General features: G+C 32.9%; 1 protein-coding gene across 1 annotated transcript in view; it reads left to right on the top strand.

The window, feature by feature from the left end:
* Positions 1 to 12,193, top strand: part of LOC127721218 (zinc finger C3HC-type protein 1-like) — a 36,028-nt gene extending 23,835 nt beyond the window's left edge. Inside the window, exons 5-9 of the mRNA XM_052227902.1 lie at positions 2,950 to 3,077; positions 3,716 to 3,837; positions 7,603 to 8,347; positions 9,600 to 9,821; positions 10,635 to 12,193. Coding sequence (XP_052083862.1) covers positions 2,950 to 3,077; positions 3,716 to 3,837; positions 7,603 to 8,347; positions 9,600 to 9,821; positions 10,635 to 10,694 — 1,277 coding nt within the window. The 3' untranslated portion in view covers positions 10,695 to 12,193. The remainder of the gene's footprint in view (positions 1 to 2,949; positions 3,078 to 3,715; positions 3,838 to 7,602; positions 8,348 to 9,599; positions 9,822 to 10,634) is intronic.
* The last annotated feature ends 10,883 nt before the right edge of the window (positions 12,194 to 23,076 follow it).

Below are 23,076 nucleotides of genomic sequence, written 5' to 3'. Positions count from 1 at the left end.
TTGTACAAAAAATTCCGTTTTAATGATGTAAAATAATAATAGGGTTACCAACTTCATTTTTACGGTAAAAATCATTCAAAGTGGTGTACTAAGTGAAAACTTACCAAAAACATTGAAATAATCGTAACGTCATCGGTAGACCGTAAAACGTTGATTTTTGACGTTTTTCACTAACTACAAGTAACGGATTGGTTAATACACAAAAAACGAATTCGATGACCAAATGATTATTTTACATCATTAAAACGGAAATTTATGTATCAACAACATATAGTTTTTGTCGAGCCTGCGACTTTTGTCGCAGAAAGCTCGACATAGGGATAGTGATCCGGCGGCGGCGGCCGCGGCGTTATCTAACTTCTTAAAAGCTTTATATTTTAGAAGGTGGAAGGTCTGGATGCTTCATACTTTGTATATGGATGCCTCATGTTACGAAGTTTCCGTCAGTCACATGTCCAATGTCCTTGACCTCATTTTCATGGTTCAGTGACTACTTGAAAAAAAAGTTAAGATTTTTTGTAATGTTAAATTCTCTCTTATTATAAGTAATAGGATAACTATATTTGGTATGTGCGTACCTTGCAAGGTCCTCATGCCCGTCAGACAGTTTTCACTTGACCTCAACCTCATTTCATGGATCAGTGAACAAGGTTAAGTTTTCGTGGTCAAGTCCATATCTCAGATACTATAAGCAATAGGTCTAGTATATTCGGTGTATGGAAGGACTGTAAGGTGTACATGTCCAACTGGCAGGTGCCATCTGACCTTGACCTCATTTTCATGGTTCAGTGGTTATAGTTAAGTTTTTGTGTTTTGGTCTGTTTTTCTTATACTGTATGTAATAGGTCTACTATATTTGGTGTATGGAATGATTGTAAGGTGTACATGTCTACCTGGCAGGTGTCATCTGACCTTGACCTCATTTTCATGGTTCAGTGGTCAAAGTTAAGTTTTTGAGTTTTGGTCTTTTTTTCTAATACTGCATGCAATAGGTCTACTATATTTGGTGTATGGAATGATTGTAAGGTGTACATGTCTAGCTGGCAGGTGTCATCTGACCTTGACCTCATTTTCATGGTTCAGTGGTCAAAGTTATGTTTTTGAGTTTTGGTCTTTTTTTCTAATACTATATGCAATAGTTCAACTATATTTGGTGTATGGAAATATTTTATGATCTATATGTCAGTCACGCAGGTTTTATTTGACCTTGACCTCATTTTCAAGGTTCATTGCTCAGTGTTAAGTTTTTGTGTTTTCGTCTGTTTTTCTTAAACTATAAGCAATAGGTCAACTATATTTGTTGTATGGAAGAATTGTTAGCTGTACATGCCTGCCTAGCATGGTTCATCTGACCTTGACCTCATTTTCATGGTTCATTGGTCAATGTTTAGTTTACTTGGTTAATGTTAAGTTTATGTGACAGTTGTAATAAAGCTTTATATTTATGACTATCAACATAATATCAATGATTAGTAAAGAAGGCGAGACATTTCAGCGTGTGCACTCTTGTTTAAGAAAAATCTCTGTTGTAAAAATTGGAAATTTGATGATTTTAAGTAAATTTATGAACATTTTTCGTTGATTTCATATACTTCCTATACAAATGTTCATCTATTTTGAAAGAATTCAATCAGTAATATTTCAGAAAATAATAGAGATAAAGGTATTATTAGGGCCCCGCTGAATGGCGGCCGCCCTATAGTGATCAGTCTGTCTGTCCGTCTGTCCGTCCATCCATCCATCCGTCCGTAACAAATCGTGTCCGCTCTATATCTAGAGAACTGTTATGATTTCAAAGTTTATACTTGACTTGTATATTAATCAACACCAGAGGGTGTGTCATAATGTATGTTCAACTTCCTAGGTCAAAGGTCAAGGTCAAAAACTTTGGTTTTAGTTGACAACCCCATGTTCTATGGTAAAGATCGTGTCTGCTCTATATCTAGCGAACCGTTATGATTTCAAAGTTTATACTTGATATGTATATTAACCAACACCAGAGGGGGTGTCATAATGTATGTACAACTTCCTAGGTCAAAGGTCAAGGTCAAAAACTTTGGTTTTAGTTGACAACCCCATGTTCTATGGTAAAGATCGTGTCTGCTCTATATCTAGCGAACCGTTATGATTTCAAAGTTTATACTTGATATGTATATTAACCAACACCAGAGGGGGTGTCATAATGTATGTACAACTTCCTAGGTCAAAGATCAAGGTCAAAAACTTTGGTTTTAGTTGACAACCCCATGTCCTATGGTAAAGATCGTGTCCGCTCTATATCTTGAGAACCGTTATGATTTCAAAGTTTATACTTGATATGTATATAAACCAACACCAGAGGATGTGTCATAATTTATGTACAACTTCCTAGGTCAAAGGTCAAGGTCAAAAACTTCATTTGACAACCCCATGTCCAATGATAAAGATACAAATTTTTACCACACATTATTCACAGCGGGGCCCACAGAGATAGCTCCCATCTCAATGATATCTAGTTTTTTTTCAATTTTCAGATATAATTCAACGAGCCCAAGTTGTATGCAAAATTTTACCAAAATCTGTGACAAAGCCCATTTACTGTTCCTCATTATAAGCAATCATTTTACTCACATATTGCACAAGTATGTATGTTCTTGACTTCAGGAAACACCAGTTATTCATCAACTGTATAATTAGTATATATAGCATTACAATGTTGCCAACTAATCAATTTGAAAATATACCAAAACAAACAGATGGTTGTTTTGTGGTGGTAAAAATAAGAGGCTGGTGGGAGCATATTTTTCATGTATATATATACTTATTATCAGTTGTGATATTCCTCAGTTTTAGAATTTGGTGGAAGAATCCATTTTTTGAATCATGTCTAATCTCAGTTCAACAAATAGGAATTTACAGATTTTAAGAGTTTGTGTGTCAGTAATAATAAACTTTTTTTTTTATTTGTAGAAAGATATTCTTATATTCCAATCAAAGACAGAAAAAAACTTGTGTGCTGTATAAAAGAATACATAGATAGTCTACAAAAAGTTCAAGGTCGTCTTCCTGAAATCTCACTGAAATCGTTTGAAGAAAAGGTTTGTTATTTTCTAACATAAGAACACTGTTTTCTTGTTCACCCCCAAAAAAGTGTTAAAAGGTTCCAATCTTGTCCCTTTTTTCCCTTAAAAGGATTATTCATTTACTGTTTTACCATTCTGTAATCTTGTCCTTAAATCTTGTGTAATCCCAGGTGCAATTCTAACATTGCTAAATGTAACCAGTTAATCCAAAAGTCATTATTGGCAAAAGATAAATAATTCTTTAACTGTTTCCAAGGTATTACTGAGCAAAATTTTGAAAAAATAAAACAAGAAGATAGGTATTTATAGAATTGTAGAAATAAAATGATAGAAAGTAGCAAATTTGTGAATGTTACAAAGGTAATTGAGAAATAAGTTAAATACAAAGTCTATTATCATAATGATATAAAAGAAGAAAAAACTTTTCCAAGACCCTATAATGAACTGTGGGTTCATATATAATAATTTAAAGAAACTTTTTGTGGCTTACATGGTTTTAACAATTTCTGCATTCAAGCCCTTAGAAATTCTGTATTCTGTGGAACACTTATATCTGTGGTTAACCTTTACCCACAAATCCATGAAAATTAGAACCCCACAAATAATATTGAATCAACAGTGTGAACTAATAACTTCATTATTTTCTCCTGCAGGGTTTATCAGCAAATCATTTGGAAGAGATGAAGTGTACTGCAGAGAAACATTTAGAAAACCATAATTTAGACAATATTGATCTAGGAACATTTAGTATGGCCATTACTGGATGGAAAGTTAGGTAAGTCACTAGTCTCATAACAAGCTCTCTAGACGAATTATACAAATAATTTAAAGATGAAAAACAGTTGCCTGGACTTGTGGATCTATTCTAATGATTGATTTATTATTTTTGAAAGATAGGATTAAATATTAAAGTTACTTATTCTTTTCAATTTTCCATAGAGTGTCATATAGACAATTTACCTGGTGACCAAAAGGTACAAAATTAGGTCAACATACACAATTCAATTCAGGTAGGCGTCAATAGTAATATTTTCATCAATTCCTTAATGCAAATGATTTTAAAAACATTTGCATGATATTAATTTAATCATTCGCTTGTTTTGACACTTTGAATTTTAGTTAATCTTTCATCATTAGCTCACCGGGGCCCAAAGGGCCCCATGTGAGCTTATGCCATCACTTGGCGTCCGTCGCTATCGTCTTGGTCTGTCGTCGTAAACTATTTCAAAAATCTTCTCCTCTGAAACTACTGGGCCAAATACCTTCAAACTTTAACTAAATGTTCCTTAGGGTATCTAGTTTATAAATTGTATCCGAAGTTTTGATCCATCGACAAACATGGCCGCCATGGCTAAAAATAGAACATAGGGGTCAAATGCAGTTTTTGGCTTATATCTCAAAAACTAAAGCTTTTAGAGCAAATCTGACATGAGGTAAAATTGTTCAATTGGTCAAGATCTATCAGCTCTGAAATTTTCAGACGAATCGAACAACCCATTGATGGGTTGCTGCCACCGAATTGGTAGTTTTAACAAAATTTTGCAGTTTTTTGTTATTATTTTGAATTATTATAGATATATATAAACTGTAAGCAGCAATAATGTTCAGCAAAGTAAGATCTACAAAAAAGTTAATATGACCATAATTGTCAATTGACCCCTTAAGGAGTTATTGCCCTTTAAAGACAATTTTACACAATTTTGCTAACATTTAAAAATCTTCTCCTCTGAAACTACTGGGCCAATTACCTTCAAACTTTAACTAAATGTTCCTTAGGGTATCTTGTTTATAAATTGTATCCAAAGTTTGTATCCATCGACAAACATGGCCGCCATGGCTAAAAATAGAACATAAGGGTCAAATGCAGTTTTTATACGCCTGTTTACGGGACGTATTATGGTATACCGTTGTCCATCTGTCCGTCTGTCGTCAACATGTCGGACATTAACTCAAAAATACTTTAACCAATTTGCATAAAACTTTGGTGAATTGTTTATATCTATTGACGTAAGCTCCCTTTCGTTTTTTATAAATTTTAGATTTTACGTTTCTGAGTTATGGGGTTTTATTCATTAAAAAAAGGGGGATTTTCCAGTTTTCAGACAATAACTCAAGAATGCTTTCACCAACTTGCAAGAAATTGTGGTGAATTGTCTATATCTATTGACATGAGCTCCCTTTTGATTTTTATTTATTTTAGATTTTACGTTTCCGAGTTACAGGGTTTTATTCATAAAAAAAGGGGGATTTTCCAGTTTTCTGACAAAAAATCAAAAATGCTTTCAGCAGTTCTTATGAAACTTTGGTGAATTGTTTGTATCTATTGATGTAAGCTCCGTTTAGAATTTAATAAATTTTACATTTTACATTTCTGAGTTATGGGGTTTTATTCATTAAAAAAGGGGGGATTTTCCAGTTTTCGGACAATAACTCAAAAATGCTGTCAGCAGTTCTCATGAAACTTTGGTGAATTGTTTATATCTATTGATGTAAGCTCCCTTTACATTTTCATAAATTTCTAATATGACTGAGAATTAATTGAACTTTAATTGTTTATAGTCTGACATCAGATTTACTAAGTATTGCGCAACAGCACAGTGTATTGCACAACAGCAAGAAATCTTTAATTGAATATAAACTCAATTCATATAACCAATTTCAAGTTCTTTGACTAAAATTATTCAGAAACCTATAATATGTCAAATATTTAATACAATCCAAATTCAGACCTGTATCAAGCTTGAATATTGTGTCCATTTTTGCCCCATTTTGTTCAGGGTTGGACCTCTGTGGGCGTTTCCATCTGCGCTCAGCGAAGCAGTTTATTGGCTTATATCTCAAAAACTAAATCTTTTAGAGCAAATGTGACAGGGGTGAAATTGTTTAATTGGTCAAGATCTATCGGCTGTGAAATTTTCAGAAGAATGGAACAACCCATTGTTGGGTTGCTGCCACCGAATTGGTAGTTTTAACAAAATTTTGCTGTTTTTATACGCCCTTTTACGGGACGTATTATGGTATACCTCTGTCCGTCCGTCCGTCTGTCTGTCCGTCGTCAACATGTCGGACATTAACTCAAAAATGCTTTAACCAATTTGCATAAAACTTTGGTGAATTGTTTATATCTATTGACGTGAGCTCCCTTTCGTTTTTTATAAAATTTAGATTTTACGTTTCCGAGTTATGGGGTTTTATTCATTAAAAAAAGGGGGATTTTCCAGTTTTCGGACAATAAGTCAAGAATGCTTTCACCAACTTGCAAGAAATTGTGGTGAATTGTTTATATCTATTGACATGAGCTCCCTTTTGATTTTTATAAATTTTAGATTTTACGTTTCTGAGTTACAGGGTTTTATTCATAAAAAAAGGGGGGATTTTCCAGTTTTCGGACAAAAACTAGAAAATTCTTTCAGCAATTCGTATGAAACTTCGGTGAATTGTTTGTATGTATTGATGTAAGCTCCCTTTAGAATTTTATAAATTTTACATTTTACATTTCTGAGTTATGGGGTTTTATTCATTAAAAAAAAGGGGTGATTTTCCAGTTTTCGGACAATAACTCAAAAATGCTGTCATCAATTCTCATGAAACTTTGGTGAATTGTTTATATCTATTGATGTAAGCCCCCTTTTTATTTCCATAAATTTCTAATATGACATTGAGAATTAATTGAACTTTATTTGTTTATAGTCTGACAACAGATTTACTAAGTATTGGGGACTATTGCACAACAGCAAGAAATCTTTAATTGAATATAAATTCAATTCATATAACTAATTTCAAGTTCTTTGACTACATTTATTCAGAAACCTATAATATGTCAAATATTTAATTACAATCCAAATTCAGACCTGAATCAAGCTTGAATATTGTGTCCATTTTTGCCCCAACTGTTCAGGGTTGGACCTCTGCAGGCGTATCTAGCTGCACTCGGCGAAGCAGTTTATTTGTTATTATTTTGAATATTATTATAGATATATATAAACTGTAAGCAGCAATAATGTTCAGCAAAGTAAGATCTACAAAAAAGTTAATATGACCATAATTGTCAATTGACCCCTTAAGGAGTTATTGCCCTTTAAAGACAATTTTACACAATTTGTTCATCAAGTTTGCTAACATTTAAAAATCTTCTCCTCTGAAATACAGGTGAGCAATTCAGGCTCTTGAGAGCCTCTTGTTTATTATTGTTTCATGTCAATAAAAACTTTTAGTAATGAAGTCATATATTCAGTGTTTAGGCAGGAAGTAAACAATTTTTTTTACTTTGGTGTGTAAATACATGAACTGTGTGCAAAGTACTGTTTTGAATATTATATAAATATTACTATTTCGACTTTGTAGTCCAGAAATTTTTTTTAAGCATAATTTTTATTATTTTTTAAAGTATATGTTTCCTGTCCTAAAAATTTCTCTTTTCAAGGGAAGTTTACTTGACAATTTTTAGGACAGAAAAGACTCCGGCCTTTTTTCAATCAGAAACCCTCTTTAAAACAATTATCTAATTTTATGCAAGTTAACTTTATTTTCTTTATTTCAGTGATCCAAAGACAGGACTTATAGTTTGTCATTTTTGTAGACGAAAAGTAGGTTTATGGAATTATGCATGTAAAAATGCTGAAGACAGTTATATAGATGATTCAGTTTCAAGTGAAGAGTCTGATGTGGAAGCAACAAATTCAACAAAGACTAATGGAATTAAAGTTGATGAAATATCTAGTAAAACAGACAGTAAATCTTCATCAGATGAAGAAGTAGCTACTGGAACAAATGGAAATTCAGCTGATGATCAACCAATTGTTAGTCATCAGGGTGACCAGCAATCACTGGAGAGTGGATTTAATTTTTCACAGCCAAACTTTTTGGACCCTTCAGCCAGTTCTGAATTACAGCCATTATTATTTGACGACAATCAGTATATTTTTTCGCAGCCAAGCTGTGTTGTTAAAGATCTTAATCATGTTAATGAGATGGATACATATGAATCAAGTCTTGGTGATACAAATGTTAAGTGCAATAGTGAAAATAAGGAAAGCCCGGTGAAAACAGACTTAGGAAGTCCTGCAAAGGCAGAAAGTGTAGAAACATTAAGTTGTGAAAAACTTGATGGGGATAATGAAAAATGCAAGGACTCTTATTCAGTTGACGATGCACTAACGCTGAAATCGACAGGTCAAACAAATCAAGACTCAATTAGTTTAAGAAACAATCTATCTGCCCAGAATGATGGTCAATGTCCAGTACAGGACACAGAAAGCCAGCCTAGAAGGAAGAAATTGAAAATAGTAGGTTGAATGGTTATAAATTATTTTCATCTATGAATGAACCGTAGAATTATGTATCTAAAAATCTTTGGTATTATTTTTAAAATATTTAGAGCAATACAAGACAACTGTTATCACCAATGGAAAAATTGCAGGATTTTTATGCCCCACCTAGGGGCATTATGTTTTTCGGTTTGTGCGTTCGTCCGTCTGTCCCGCTTCAGGTAAAAGTTTTTGGTCAAGGTAGTTTTTGATGAAGTTGAAGTCTAATCAACTTGAAACTTAATACACATGTTCCCTATGATATGATCTTTCTAATTTTAATGCCAAATTAGAGTTTTGACCCCAATTTCACGGTCCACTGTACATAGAAAATGATAGTGCGAGTGGGGCATCCGTGTACTACATGGTACTATGGACACATTCTTGTTCAGTCTTTAATTAATTGAAGAGTTAATTTTTATCAACGTGATCAATTATTGTCATCTAATGATTAATTGTCTTGTTGCTGAATTTTTTTATTTATAATTTTCAAGATCCTTGATGGCATATGATTGCTCATAATGAATGATATTAAGCATCCAAATTTCCTGGAAAACACTGATGTTATCGAATTAGTTGCATGAATTTAAAGAAAGTCACAAAGAAAAACTTACATTTTTCTTGCAACTATGAAAAATCTCTTGATTTCAAAAGAGTTTCCATAAGTTTGATTTTTGGCTAAAAGCAGAAAACCTATTTTTTTTAAATAGTTAATGTTAATGCCCCATCGTCATGTACATGATGTAAGCATCCCCCCACCTAATAAAACTATCGAAAATTAATTTTAATTTGAATGTTTTGCTATTTTTACGGCTAAGTATAGAACTATTACCTCAAACAGACAACACACAAAATTAGAACTAAAATATCACGACAAGTAAGTCATGAAGGTATATTTTTATTGCATATTTCAATATAACATATATATCAAAGTTGGCTTTGTGTAAATTTTTAAGGAAGAATCAACAACTGATCTTTTCTGTAACCTATGCCCTTATTTTTTCCCATGTTTCACTCCCCCCCCCCCCCCCCCCAAAAAAAAAAGAAAACAAACAAACAAAAAACAAAAGAAAATTTCATAGTCATTGATAGTCAAGTAAGCAATAATGAACAGTAATGATTATTTAGAGATGTATTGAGAATGCAAATAAAAAGTTTTTATGTGTTAGAACGTCATTTATTTTTGATTTAGCATTTGTTTAGAATTCTAGAAGCTATAATTTTTTTTCAGGTGAAAAAGGATCATTTCAACCCTTTGGAAGAACACAGGTATTGGTGTCCTTGGATAAACAAATTACCAGAACAAATAAGTTACTCTCCACAGAAGATTTCAGAAGTGTCCCAAAGTGAAGGAGGAAAAACAAGCTATCCATGGGAACATGTCTTGCAAGTAATATGTCCATCCTTCTTTGATGTGCCTCAGGAAGATTCCATGTCGGAACATTTCAAGCAAGTAAGTTACATGTAACAATGGTGATTGATTATTTAGCTGCATAATCATATGATAATGAATAATGAAATCTTTAAAAATATACTTAAAATGGGAAGCATAAAAAATGAAAAGGTTTCGGTGTAGTACTAAGATAAATGTTAAAAACTTTGTTACTAACAGTCTTTCTCTGATATAGTGCAATATGATTTTAGTTCACCTACAAATGTCAGTTCAACTTCACAAAGTTGACATTTTACAATTTTACTGTCAAAGACTTATTTAAGTATTTCCAAACGAACGATTTTTGAGGTATTTTAACTGTGATTAATCAGAGATTAAAAAAATAAGAACAGAAGGGGATAATATCCTAATAGAAAACTGATTAGTCAAGTATCATTTAGATATTCAATCAATCAATACTCTGTACTACCAAGTGATACTCTAGTACTCGTTGACATGTACCTTATTATTTGTCCTTTGATCGGCATGTAATCAACTATAGTATACATTAAATGTATTTCCACATTTTTGTAAAAATTGTGTAAAATTCCAAAGATAAACAAATGAAGCAGATTGTACTTCAAAATGCTTGAAAATGTCATCTGTCTTTGTTTCCTGCTTCTGACAGGTTTACCCTGTCAAAATGGAAAAATATACAAACTTTGATACATATGAAAGTTGGGAAACGATATTTTGTTATTTGTTGTTTCATGAAAAATAACCTTTTCACACATAAGAGAACCAAAAAAAAACTTTTAGGTCTTTCTAAATAGTCAACTAATCAATAACCATACCTGCTGATATTTTTCAGTTAAATTCTTTTGTATTTTACAGCATTCTCCAGTAGCAGGATTGAGGCAGCTTAGAAAGTTGATGAAAGACTGGTCAAATTGATTTAACAGAAAAGACATTTACTACTGGTGCAGTTTGGATCTTTTGAGGGATTTGATTTTGGGTTGTGTAATTAAAAGCATTGACTGATTTAAAAAAAACAAAAATAGGCATAATACTTATATGTTGTATGTACAATTTGCAACAAAAAAATACTATCTTGTACACTGACAATTTTACACTTTTTTTAGCTTAGAATTCATTGTATATCAGCATTTTCATACATTTCTTGTGCCATTTGTGTATTTCATAATTTAGTGCTATTTTTCAAATCATCTCAATTTCATTATATGACTTTGTTATTTAAAAACTCTCAGATATTTTGTTATTGCCATATTTTTGTCATTCGGGAGCAAATTGGCAATATTTTTGTAAGTCAGGAGCACATTTCATTATGAATACTGTTGATCATTATTATTCATGGGATACCAATTTTTGTTGGACATAGGTAAACCACAAATTTAAATGTAGAAAGAAGTACACATTTCTAAAGGCTTGTAAATAGACTATGGCAGATCCACAAATGAATTATCCACGAAAATACAAGTTTTCCTCAATTCACGAAAATTGGTATCCACAAATATAAATAAATACACAGTATGTTAAAATAATAATGTTCCATCAACTCCATTTATGTTTACTTTTTATACCTCTTCCTATCCAATAGCTTACAAAATTAATTAATGCCCAGCCCATTATTGCATAACACAAGTTGTAAAGATTGATAAGTTTACCTATGTACCTCCAAGGTCAAAGTAAATAATTACGGTTTTAATGTCGAACAAAAAAAAACAAACATCATGGTCACAGTCTAAGTTTATGTAGTTAGCCCTGAGTCTAAATATAGAAGATTTTAAATACCGACACAATGTTTGGATATGTTGATATATATGGAGGTTTTTAACGACCTTGACTGGCTATACAGCCCTTGCACGGTTGGTGAATATGTTGATGGATGATGATGTAACTTTTATAGTCATGACTCATGAGTTAAGATTACAGGTCAAGGTCACAAATGTAATTCTTAATCTACTTTACAGTGTCTACTAGGCGTGCTGTTTTCATGTAACTTATGAGTCACTAAAAGATTTATGGAATATATAGGCGTTCCTTTTTTTTCCCATAGGTTATATTTTAAATCAGAAAAGAACAGGTCTAACACTGGACAGGGTTTCAAAAGCTCTGTTCTTATAAATTTATTAGATAAGACCCTCAGTGTCATCACTTACTTTTGTTTTTCTGTTCAAAAAAAGATGCCATTTTGTAATACTTTCCATAGATGTCATATACATACAGTACTGAGTAGCTGAAATGAAAAAAAAAAATCTTTGAAGATTCTTTTACTTTGAGGTCTTTTCAAACAAGAGGTGGATGTCAAACACTAAGGAGTGGTATTGATTTCAATGCATTAATGATGATTGTATATCTTTTTACAATTTGTGTAGAAATTGTCTCCGAAGGAGAAGTGTATTTTGATATCAACAATAAATTTCTAATCTATACTTTTTAGTGAATTATTACACTCTTTAATACTGTAATGACTGTTGATGTGTATTTGATCCATTGTGAAAGCAACATTCTAATTTTAAATATTTGTAAGTTGTATGTACAGAAAAGGCATTCCATAAGATATATAAGGGATTGTAGATTGCAATATCGTCCTGTAAAAAAGAAATGGGAATTATAAAACTTTTCTAGGAAAATACAGAATGATTTACCATCCATGTCAGGTCTTTTTTTAACATGCCTGAGTTCCATGTTGAAAAACCCTGTTAGTGCAATAGATGAATGTGAATTATTTTGATATATTATAGCAAGGACATATATTAGATTATAAATCCTTTATATAGCTATATACCATCTTAGAGGGGGTGACACGCTTATGGGATGTGGGATATAGGGGGGAAAGTGGGGATGTGGGATATAGGAGGTTAAAAAAGTGGGGATGTGGGATATAGGTTAAAAAAGTGGGGATGTGGGATAAAGGAGGTACAAAAAAGAAGGATCTGGGAAAAAGTGGGAAGGAGATTTGGGAACAGGAATGTAAGGTAGGTAAAAAATGTGTGCAGAAAAACAGCCCTAAAATTCATGTCTGTATCAATTTTTATGCCCCCACCGTAGCGTAGGGGGCATTTAAGTTTTACCCTTGTCCGTCTGTACATCCGTACACACGTCCATACGTACGTCCATACGTCCCAAAGTTGGTTTCCGTTCTCTAACTTTAGTTTACCTCAACCAGATGTTGTGAAACTTATACACACAATGCTTATTACCACAAAACACAGATCAAGTTTGAATTTTGGTGGGGTCACTTTAACCATTCTAGACTTGTGCCCCTTTACAAATGGAAAAAATTGCTGTATTTTTTTCGTTTCCGTTCTCTTACTTTAGTTTGCCTCTACCAAATGTTATGAAACTTATACACAATGTTTATTACCACAATACACAGATCAAGTTTGAATTTTGGTGGTGTCACTTTTATCGTTCTTCAGTTATGTCCCTTTATAACTTTATATGATATACAAGCGGGGGCATCATCTGTGTCCCATGGACACATTCTCCATTTATTTAAAATTGAACAAAAACACATGTATTAGGTCTTTTATGAATTAAAGGGGATATCAGTATTTATCAATAAGATAAAATTGCTATATGATATTGACTTTTAAATTGCTAAAAAATGTAAAGCATGGAGATGGCAGCTGAGAACTACAGGCTTTTATAAGCATGTAATTATATAATATGAACAATATAATCTCTGTATGAGTGAAGTCTAGTACACTTTTGTGCCATTATTTCGCATTTCACTTAAAAGAATGCCACATTACTTTTATTTTTATGGTATACTTTCTAATATTAAAAGGTCTTAAGGATGTTTGCTACTCTGTTTGAAAAGACTTATAAATAGAAAGTATCTAAATATATGAACTGAAATAGCAGAAAAAAATGAAGGGTCCGCGTGCTTGTTTTTGAGATAAAAGCCATTGAAAATTTGGCGGGAAATGATTCTCTCTAGATTTTTCATACATTTAGCATTGGCACCTTTTTTCTTTCTAAAACTACGAAAAAAATAACAAGGATTTTATAAGATTTTCAAATATGGCTTTTTAAACTATGTAATAAAATAATGAAAAGAAAAGTAGGGGTTAGCAGGCAAAATTTAATGGCACTACATAGATAAAATCAGAGAATTCTGAATATCTGGCAAAAATTCAAAAACAAGAGGAGCAAACATCCTTAAATTGTCTACTGTAAGAGTCAAACTTTCTTGATGCTATAAATTTATAATTACCCTACTATATTTATTTACTAGTTGATAATTGTATCCTGATTGCATGGTTAGTTTCAATTCTAATATGAATATGATGACTTTTAGGTTTCGTTTAAAGCTGTTGCTCATTTATATCTGGAAAGTAATTAGGTTTGAAAGTATATTTGTTATCAAACTAGATGGATATTATCTAGAGCTGTTCTAGTCAGCTTTTATATTTATCTTGTTATCACAAAAGAGAAGGTAAACACAAAACTCTCTGAATCATTGTCGGGACATCTGTTGACGATGAATCTAAGTATAAAAATAAGGAGATGTGGTATGATTTCCAATGAGACAACTATCCACCGAAGTTCAAATGAAGTGGATGTAAGCAATTATAGGCAACCATAAAGCCTTTAACAATGAGAAAAAAACCATACTGTATAGTCAGCTATAAAAGGCCCTGATATGAAAAATATGAAACAATTCAATTGAGAAAACTAACAGCTTAATTTATAACAAAACAATTTACGATATACAAATTTGACAGACAAGAACCAATGACTACCACTGAACTGCAGGCTCCTGACTTAGGACAGGCCCATAAAGAATGTGGCGAGGTTAAACATATTTACAGGCACCAAACCCTCCCCCTAACCTGGGACAGTGGTGTAACAGTACAACATAAGAAAAACTACAAAAGGTAGTTCATTGTCATTCATCGCTAGCCTGTCAACAATGAAGTTGTGATTTTGTACCCTGCTTGTGTTGGTGGGATGGACTCTGATCTTAATTGCCTAGGATTGCCTATTTTACTGCTGAAAGTCGGTGATTCTCACTGGGCACTCTGGCTTCCTCCACCAACAAATATAAACAAGAGTGCTGAAAGTGGCTTTAAATACCAACAATCGATCAATCTGTATCATTATCTTGCCTTCACAATAATTTAGGACAACACAAACCTTGTTTATTACTTTAATTGCAGTTATGAGGGCAGTACCAACTACAAATATTTATATATATTTATATCCAAACTTTCAACTTGGGAAACCAAAATTTGTATTGAGTTTGTTTTAGAGGAGTCCATGTTAGTTAGTAATTGTCAGTCTACCTTGAACTCATTTACCCTCAAGTAGTCTGGTTAAGTTTCAAGGATAAAATATGTTGCTAAGTTACCATACATGATAAATGATACTGTAAATTCAGAAATTATTGCGTGCATTTATTATTGCGATTTTTTAAGAATGGACACCAATGCGAGATTAATTATTGCCATTTCAGAAAAATCTGCATACATATATATGCATCAGATATTATAATGCGAGTTCTTATTATTGCGATACTGACCCAGTCGCATTGTTCGCATTAATAAAAACCTCGCAATAATTTCTGAATTTACAGTAATTGTGAGTAGAAACGTTGTAAGGAGTACCTGGTATATAAGCAGCAAACACATATCATATGGTCCAGCTCTGAATATAAAAATTAGAAGATGTGGTATGATTGCCAATGAGTCAACTTTCCACAAGAGACCAAATGACACAGAAGTTAACAACTATGGGTCACTGTACGGCCTTCAACAATGAGCAAAGCCAATACCACATAGTCAACTATAAAGGGCCCCGAAATGACAAATGTTAAACAATTCCAAACGAGAAAACTAACAGCCTAATTTATGTACAAAATAATGAATGAAAAACAAATATGTTACACAGCAACAAAGACAACCACTGAATTACAGGCTTCTGGCTTTTAAACTGGTTTGAAAGCACCAACCAATAATTATTTCTATACAATAAAACATTATGTTGTTTTCCCAAACTTGACCAAGAAAAAAAAGTGAAAAGCCAAAGATATATAAATACAGGAGAAATTATGAAGGATGACTTCGAGCTACTTACAGTTTTTAAAAGACCTAATGCTAATCAGTTGGCAAATGAAAATAGCTCCATTGAATCAATTACAAGTCATCACTGTTTCATTCCTGAATCAATTGTGTATGTCTAAATAAAAAAATTTCAGAAACAATATGTGTATTGACATGCAGATGAACTCTTTAAGACTTCTTGAATATAGATTACAGCCATTCCATGGACCATGAACGTGTGGTAAAATCTTCTGTGGTGGTGGCCATCTTTGAATTCAGAATGACACTAAAATAACAAACTTTATGAATGATTCTAATGTCTCCAATACAGAGGATTTGTATAATTCTTATTTCTCAACTAATAATATGTTCCAATCCCTATGGTGGCCATCTTGAATTTCAGATTGACACCAAGCTCATTGTTTTTGGAGGGACAATTAAATCAACTTTTATGCATGATAGAATATCCCTTCATTTTATGAATCAATTTTTAAGAAAAGGATTATATGTCAATGTTTTACAGGTGTTGCTTAGAGAGTCTTGGCATCCTATTCTGTCCTAATTATTTACAATTCGTTACTCTTCAACTTTCAGACTGCTAAGCAACCTGAGATTAGTTTTGAAATGTCCATATGAATATGGTTTAGCAAATTGAATTTGGTATTCTATAATTTTGCTTTGATATAACTGGTTGATGAAACTGCTGGTGGACTAAAAGCAACCCATGAGTGTAACTAGCCCATGGGTTCATGATGGTAAAGTTAGCCATTCCTTTGAATTTTTTACGGACGCCATCATGATTTGATTGACTGCTTTTGAATATGTGTCACAGATGACCATGAATATGTTCAAATCGTCTTGGCCGCAATCTTGACCTCTTTTCTTTGATAGTGACATCACCGATTTGTACTTTTCATGAGCAAAACGACTGTTGCCACATGTTGAAAAGGATATTGTTGTACCCTTCCGGAGCATCTGAGATCACCCTCGATTTTGGTGGGGATTGTGTTGCTCCGTCTTTAGTTTTTGTTTAGTGTTTTGTAGACTGTTGTTTGTCTTTTGTTATTTTTCGTTTTTTGCAATAATATTATAACTTTTTCCTCAACTTTTAATATTTTATTGACCCTTTTGTATTGTGTGAAACTTTGTAACATCATATGATGAGTCACTAAGGATAATTCGTTGTTTAGTATCGTTTGTCTAGCCCACCTTATCAAATTCAACTCTTTGGAAAACAACTGAACTTGATATTTTGAAATACGAATACGAATTTTTTTCATGAGAAATGAGAAATTTTAATGGACAGAAACAAAGCATAAACTAACTTATATACAACATAGAAAGCCGAAACAAACCCAGATACTTTGGAAGAGGGCAAACAGTTGCTGCTCCCCTAGTGAACAAAAATATTGTATAACTGAATGCTGTTTTTTCTTTCAATTTGATTCGAAAGGAAAGCAAATGACCATCATATTTTGCATGAAGCGCAAAAGCGCTAAAAATGTGATCTTAACTTGCTTTAGCAAAAGTTGTCCAGTGAGATGAAGTAGTGTCAAATACCACGTGAAAATTGTACGTCATATAGCTGAAATTTGCATACTGAAAATCATAAATGTCTTTTTTAAAGTAGATAGCTTGTATAATATTTATCAATTTTCAATAATTTTTATACATGTTCGTTAAAGTATAAAAATTAATTGAATTTACCATTTTACAGCCAAAGGTCACCAATGGGGCTTCAACACCGCGAGAAAATCCCGCATCCGGAGGCTTTCTTCGCTGGCACCTAAACAAAAAATGTATACTAGTTCAGCAAAAATGGACGTCACACTAAACTCAGAAACATATAATTGAACCAAAATTTAAAAAAGAATTATGTTTCCTTTTCGTATTTTTGATTATTATCAAGTACTTCAGTCACATCTTATTATGAAACACGCGACATAATTTATATATGTTTGGCTCACGTTATCCTATAATTGCAGCCAGGTTCATCATTGTGGTTAAAAATTTGGACGTCTCTGGTATTTTCATTAAGGCCGAACTGACCAAGGATATTAAACGGCATAATTTTATAAACCTCTCCTTGTTGATCAACTTTATTTGGACAGTTTTTCTTGCACTGAAGGCTATTTCATTCAATATTATGCGTTCGTTCGATTTTTTTTTCTTAGAATTTTTGATAACTTTATAAAAACTTAACTAACCTTTTATTATATCATACCAGAAGTCCATTACTAGAGCCCTAGTAATGGACTTCTGATCATACTCACTTTTCTTATATTTGCTCGATTTCAATTTTGTCATTAATGTTTTCGTGTTTGTACACATACATATCTTTTATCTGTTGCGGGTTCTGTGTCCATTATTGTAAGATTACTGCGTCTGTTTTTGACGAAATCAATCGACTACTAGGATTTCTTAAGTTTTGGGAAAGCTATGTTCCTTCTGAAAGTCGCTTTGCTTTCGTGGACAGTTATATGACAGAAATAGTTTTTTTAAAGATACAAAAGGATGGTCTGCGAGTTGTTTTTTGAAGAGCGGAGTATCAAAAATGCATTTTACTGCTCAACTAGGATTTCCAAAAGATATTGCAGGATGACTTTTTCAAGGAAAATTCAAGATTTGAACTACATTACAGCTTGACACAACATTGATTTCCTTACTCTGCGCAATCCATTACCACGTTGAAAAAAAAATAAACTGTAAAATTAAACACAATGGTCTTTATTTGTAGTTTTTGTGTTCGGTAAATCGTTTGACATTTCAGATTTGTATTCTATTAAATAAATCATGAAGGAACATAACCTTCTTGTGAACACTCGTCTTGTCTTGTTGAAATTTGGTTGGTCATACTCATGTTTTTATTAATAGAAAAGAATGCATATATGGGGTATCCATCCATGGCACAAAATCAGTACATGCACAGCAAAAACACAAAAGGCAAAGGAACAGCGCTTTTATTGCTGTTCTCCATTTCAAAGTCACAGTGATGCTTCCAACACGGAGCAACAACAAAAAAATCTCTCCTTTTTTAGCTCACCTGGCCCAGAGGGCCAAGTGAGCTTTTCTCATCACTTGGCGTCCGTCGTCCGTCGTCGTCGTCCGGCGTCGTCCGTCGTCGTTAACTTTTACAAAAATCTTCTCCTCTGAAACTATTTGGACAAATTAAACCAAACTTGGCCACAATCATCATTGGGGTATCTAGTTTAAAAAATGTGTCCGGTGACCCGGCCAACCAACCAAGATGGCCGCCATGACTAAAAATAGAACATAGGGGTAAAATGTAGATTTTGGCTTATATCTCTGAAACCAAAGCATTTAGAGCAAATCTGACATGGGGTAAAATTGTTAATCTGGTCAAGATCTAACTGCCCTGAAACCCGTTGTTGGGTTGCTGCCCCTGAATTGGTTATTTTAAGGAAATTTTGCCGTTTTTGGTTATTATCTTGAATATAATTATAGATAGAGATAAACTGTAAACAGCAATAATGTTCAGCAAAGTAAGATCTACAAATAAGTCAACATGACCAAAATGGTCAGTTGACCCCTTAAGGAGTTATTGCCCTATATAGTCAATTTTTAACCATTTTTCGTAAATTTTTGTAATCTTTTACAAAAATCTTCTCCTTTGAAACTACTAAGACAAATTTAACCAAACTTGGCCACAATCATCATTAGGGTATCTAGTTTAAAAAATGTGTCCGATGACCCCGCCCGCGAACCAAGATGGCCGACATGGCTAAAAAATAGTACATAGGGTAAAATGCAGTTTTTGGCTCATATCTCTGAAACCAATTTTCAGACCAATCAGGCAACACGTTGTTGGGTTGCTGCCCCTGAATTGGTAATTTTAAGAAAATTTTGCAGCTTTTGGTTATTATCTTGAATATTATTATAGATAGAGATAAACTGTAAACAGCAATAATGTACAGCAAAGTAAGATCTACAAATAAGTCAACATGACCAAAATTGTCAATTGACCCCTTAAGGAGTTATTGCCCTTTATAGTCAATTTTTTACAATTTTCATAAATTTTGTAAATTTTTGTAAATTTTTACAAATTATTTTCCACTGTAACTACTGGGCCAAGTTCATTATAGATAGAGATAATTGTAAGCAGCAAGAATGTTCAGTAAAGTAAGGTCTACAAACACATCACCATCACCAAAACACAATTTTGTCATGAATCCATCTGTGTCCTTTGCTTAATATGCACATAGACCAAGGTGAGCGACACAGGCTCTTTAGAGCCTCTAGTTATTGTTCACATTGGTTAATTTATTTGTACGGAACATAGATAGTTTAAAAACATAAGAGAGGATGAAACGATCATGCAAGATAAAAAATCAGATTAAAAAAGATGTTTATGTTTTATGCCCCACTTGCGACAGGAAGGGTTCATTATGTTATCCGGTCTGTGATCCATCGCGGTCATTCTTTCGTCTCATGTATGGCCAGCAAAGTTTAAGTTTAATCCTACGGTAGGTTAGAGTTTGGTTTAAAGTAGTTTACCATGAAGATGTGGTGTCATCAAATTGAAACACATGTTCATTCTAATGTGAACTTTTAAAAATATACCGAATTAGGGTTTTGACCCAGAATTTGCGGTTCAATGAATAGTGCCATAGTGTGAGCGGGGCATGATGTCCTATTAGCATACATTTTTGTTATATTTGCCTTTTATTATCTTCTTTTCCAGCTCACCTGACACAAAGGGTCAAGTGAGCTTTCCTCATCACATTGGCGTCCGTCGTCGATCGTCGTCCGTTAACTTTTACAAAAATCTTCTCCTCTAATTGTACTGGGCCAAATGGACCAAACTTGGTCTCAATCATCATATGAATATCTCGTTTAAAACATACGTCCAGTGATCTCGTCTTCAAACCAACATGACCTACATGGGTAAAAATAGAACATAGGGGTCAAATGCAAATTTTGTCTATTATCATGAAGACGGCTATAAATAGTGAAAATCTAGCTGGGACTGAAATGTTCTAAATGTTGAGATTTACCAACTGTCCGTATACATCCAAGCTGTTAGACGAGTCCTTATATTAAGTGTTATTGCCCTTAAATGGTGATTTTCTTTTATTTACCATTGTTTTATATGTTTGCCTATTACCTTGAACACTATATATTATAGATAAACAGAACTTTAATACTGCAAAAATTATCTGCAAGACAAGATCTTCAAATATAAGTCAAATGACCAAAATCGTGGGTCTACTCCTTTTTGGAATTGTTTCCCTTTAATTATGATATTTTACCATTTGTTTGCGTTTTTTGTTTTTTATCTTGAAAATTATAATAAATAAAGAGAAATGTTAAATAGCAAAAATTATCAGCTGACAAGTTTTACGAATTTGTCAACATGGACGAAATCGTCTGTTGCCTCCTTATAGGAGTTATTGTTCCTTCATGACGACTCCCTTAATATAGGATCTATTGTCTATGATTGATTTTTACTCAATTTTTTGGAAAAACTATAACAGAAATAGAAAAACTGTAAACAGCAAAAATGATAAGCAAGACAACATATAAGAATAAGTCTCCATTGTCGAAATTGTAGGTCCTCTTAACTTATTGTCCTTGAATGACGATTTTTACCCATTTTTGTATTTTGGTCAAAAAATAAAGTAGATAGAAAGAAACTGAAAACAGAAAATGTTATAAGTAAAAATAGCTCAACAGTCATGAATTGTAGTCTAGTATTTAATGTTGGAGAGGGGCCAGTGTCATTAGAGCTTCTAGTTCAAAGTTAAATTGAGTCGGAAAGTTGATATAGAAAATCAAACTTTCTATCATCGGGTGCTTTCATTTGAATATATGAAACCGGTAAGTAGCATTAGTACGACAAAAGCACATCCATTTCTGACGGTAAAAAACTTTAAACTGCACAAATTAAAGTTCAATTCGTTTAGTAGCAAAATTGAAAACTTAAAGTCTTAGTACTATAAATGAACATTTCAATAACATTCATAAGAATGAAAAGAGGTAGGGTCAATTTCCCCCGTTTTTTTTTTTATTTTACTCGCAGGGTCAAAGTCAGAAAGTTGGTTAAACCCCTTGGAATTCGAATATGAAGGAGTATATGTAATCATGATAAAAGGCCCCGACATACCATCATGATTAAAAAGCTCTTAGAATTCGAATATGAAAGAGTATATGTAATACAAACTTTAGGCCCCGACACAACAAAATGAAAAACAATTCAAATGAGATAACAAACGGCCTGATTTATGTTAAAAAACAAAAATGATATAAAGAAGCAAACAACAACCACTGAATTACATACTCCTCACTTGGGACAGACACATACAGAATGTGGCGGGGTTAAACATGTTTCCGGGCGCCCAACCCTCCCTTTTACCTGGGACACTCACAGTGATATAACAACACAACATAAGAACATGGAAGTATTATCAGATCGATACAAAGCAAAACAAGCAACTAACAAAAACGCTAAAGATACAAAGTAACAATATGAGAGTACTCATAGTTACTGAAAGCTAGTTCCAAGCCAATAACAACTCAAAACGGAATTACTTTCAATAGAAATTTTAATTTTAGTATTGAATGGTTTAAAAATGTTGATAAATGTAATTTGATAACAGCCCACACCTTTCAGTACGAAATTTGAGATGGAAATAGAAAAACAAAATAAACAAAATCAATCAGAGACATATATGGTACTATATATGTCTCTGAATCAATCCACTGATAAATGTTGTAAATATGAAAGATTACACAGCTCAATCATGGGCTCGGTGATTTAATAGTTTAAGGCTTAGTAAAAATAGCTATATTGCTGAAACTTTCAGTATAGTTTCCATCCTTTGACCATTAAATAAATGAACAAAGGAAAAATAAACATGCAAGGGGAGTAACTTTTGATTTTGACCATTGTAAAAATGACAACTGGAACTTCCAACAATACAGGACAGTACAACAGGCCACATCAGCCACCAAGAAATGATTTGTCCGACAAAGAAACCCAACAAAGAACAACACATTAATTGTTAAAATATCCGCACATAGGCACAACATATAGTGAGGTAAACCAGTTAAAGTTTACGTGCGCACAAACCTTGAAAAATATAGATTTGGGAACACACCTTGAAAATTATAGATTTCAATGTTAAATAATTATTTCTATTTAAATGAAATGATTTTATGATAATTTTAACATGTTCCATAACAGCATTTATTCTATCTGCCATGTGTTTCAAAAAAATTGATCGAAAAATAATGCATATTGTTTG

This window comes from Mytilus californianus, unplaced genomic scaffold, assembly GCF_021869535.1.
Source record: "Mytilus californianus isolate M0D057914Y unplaced genomic scaffold, xbMytCali1.0.p SCAF_1, whole genome shotgun sequence".
Taxonomy (NCBI): Eukaryota; Metazoa; Mollusca; class Bivalvia; order Mytilida; family Mytilidae; genus Mytilus; species Mytilus californianus.
The sequence above is the reverse complement of the archived record's forward strand: the minus strand, read 5'-3'. Positions and strand labels throughout refer to the sequence as shown.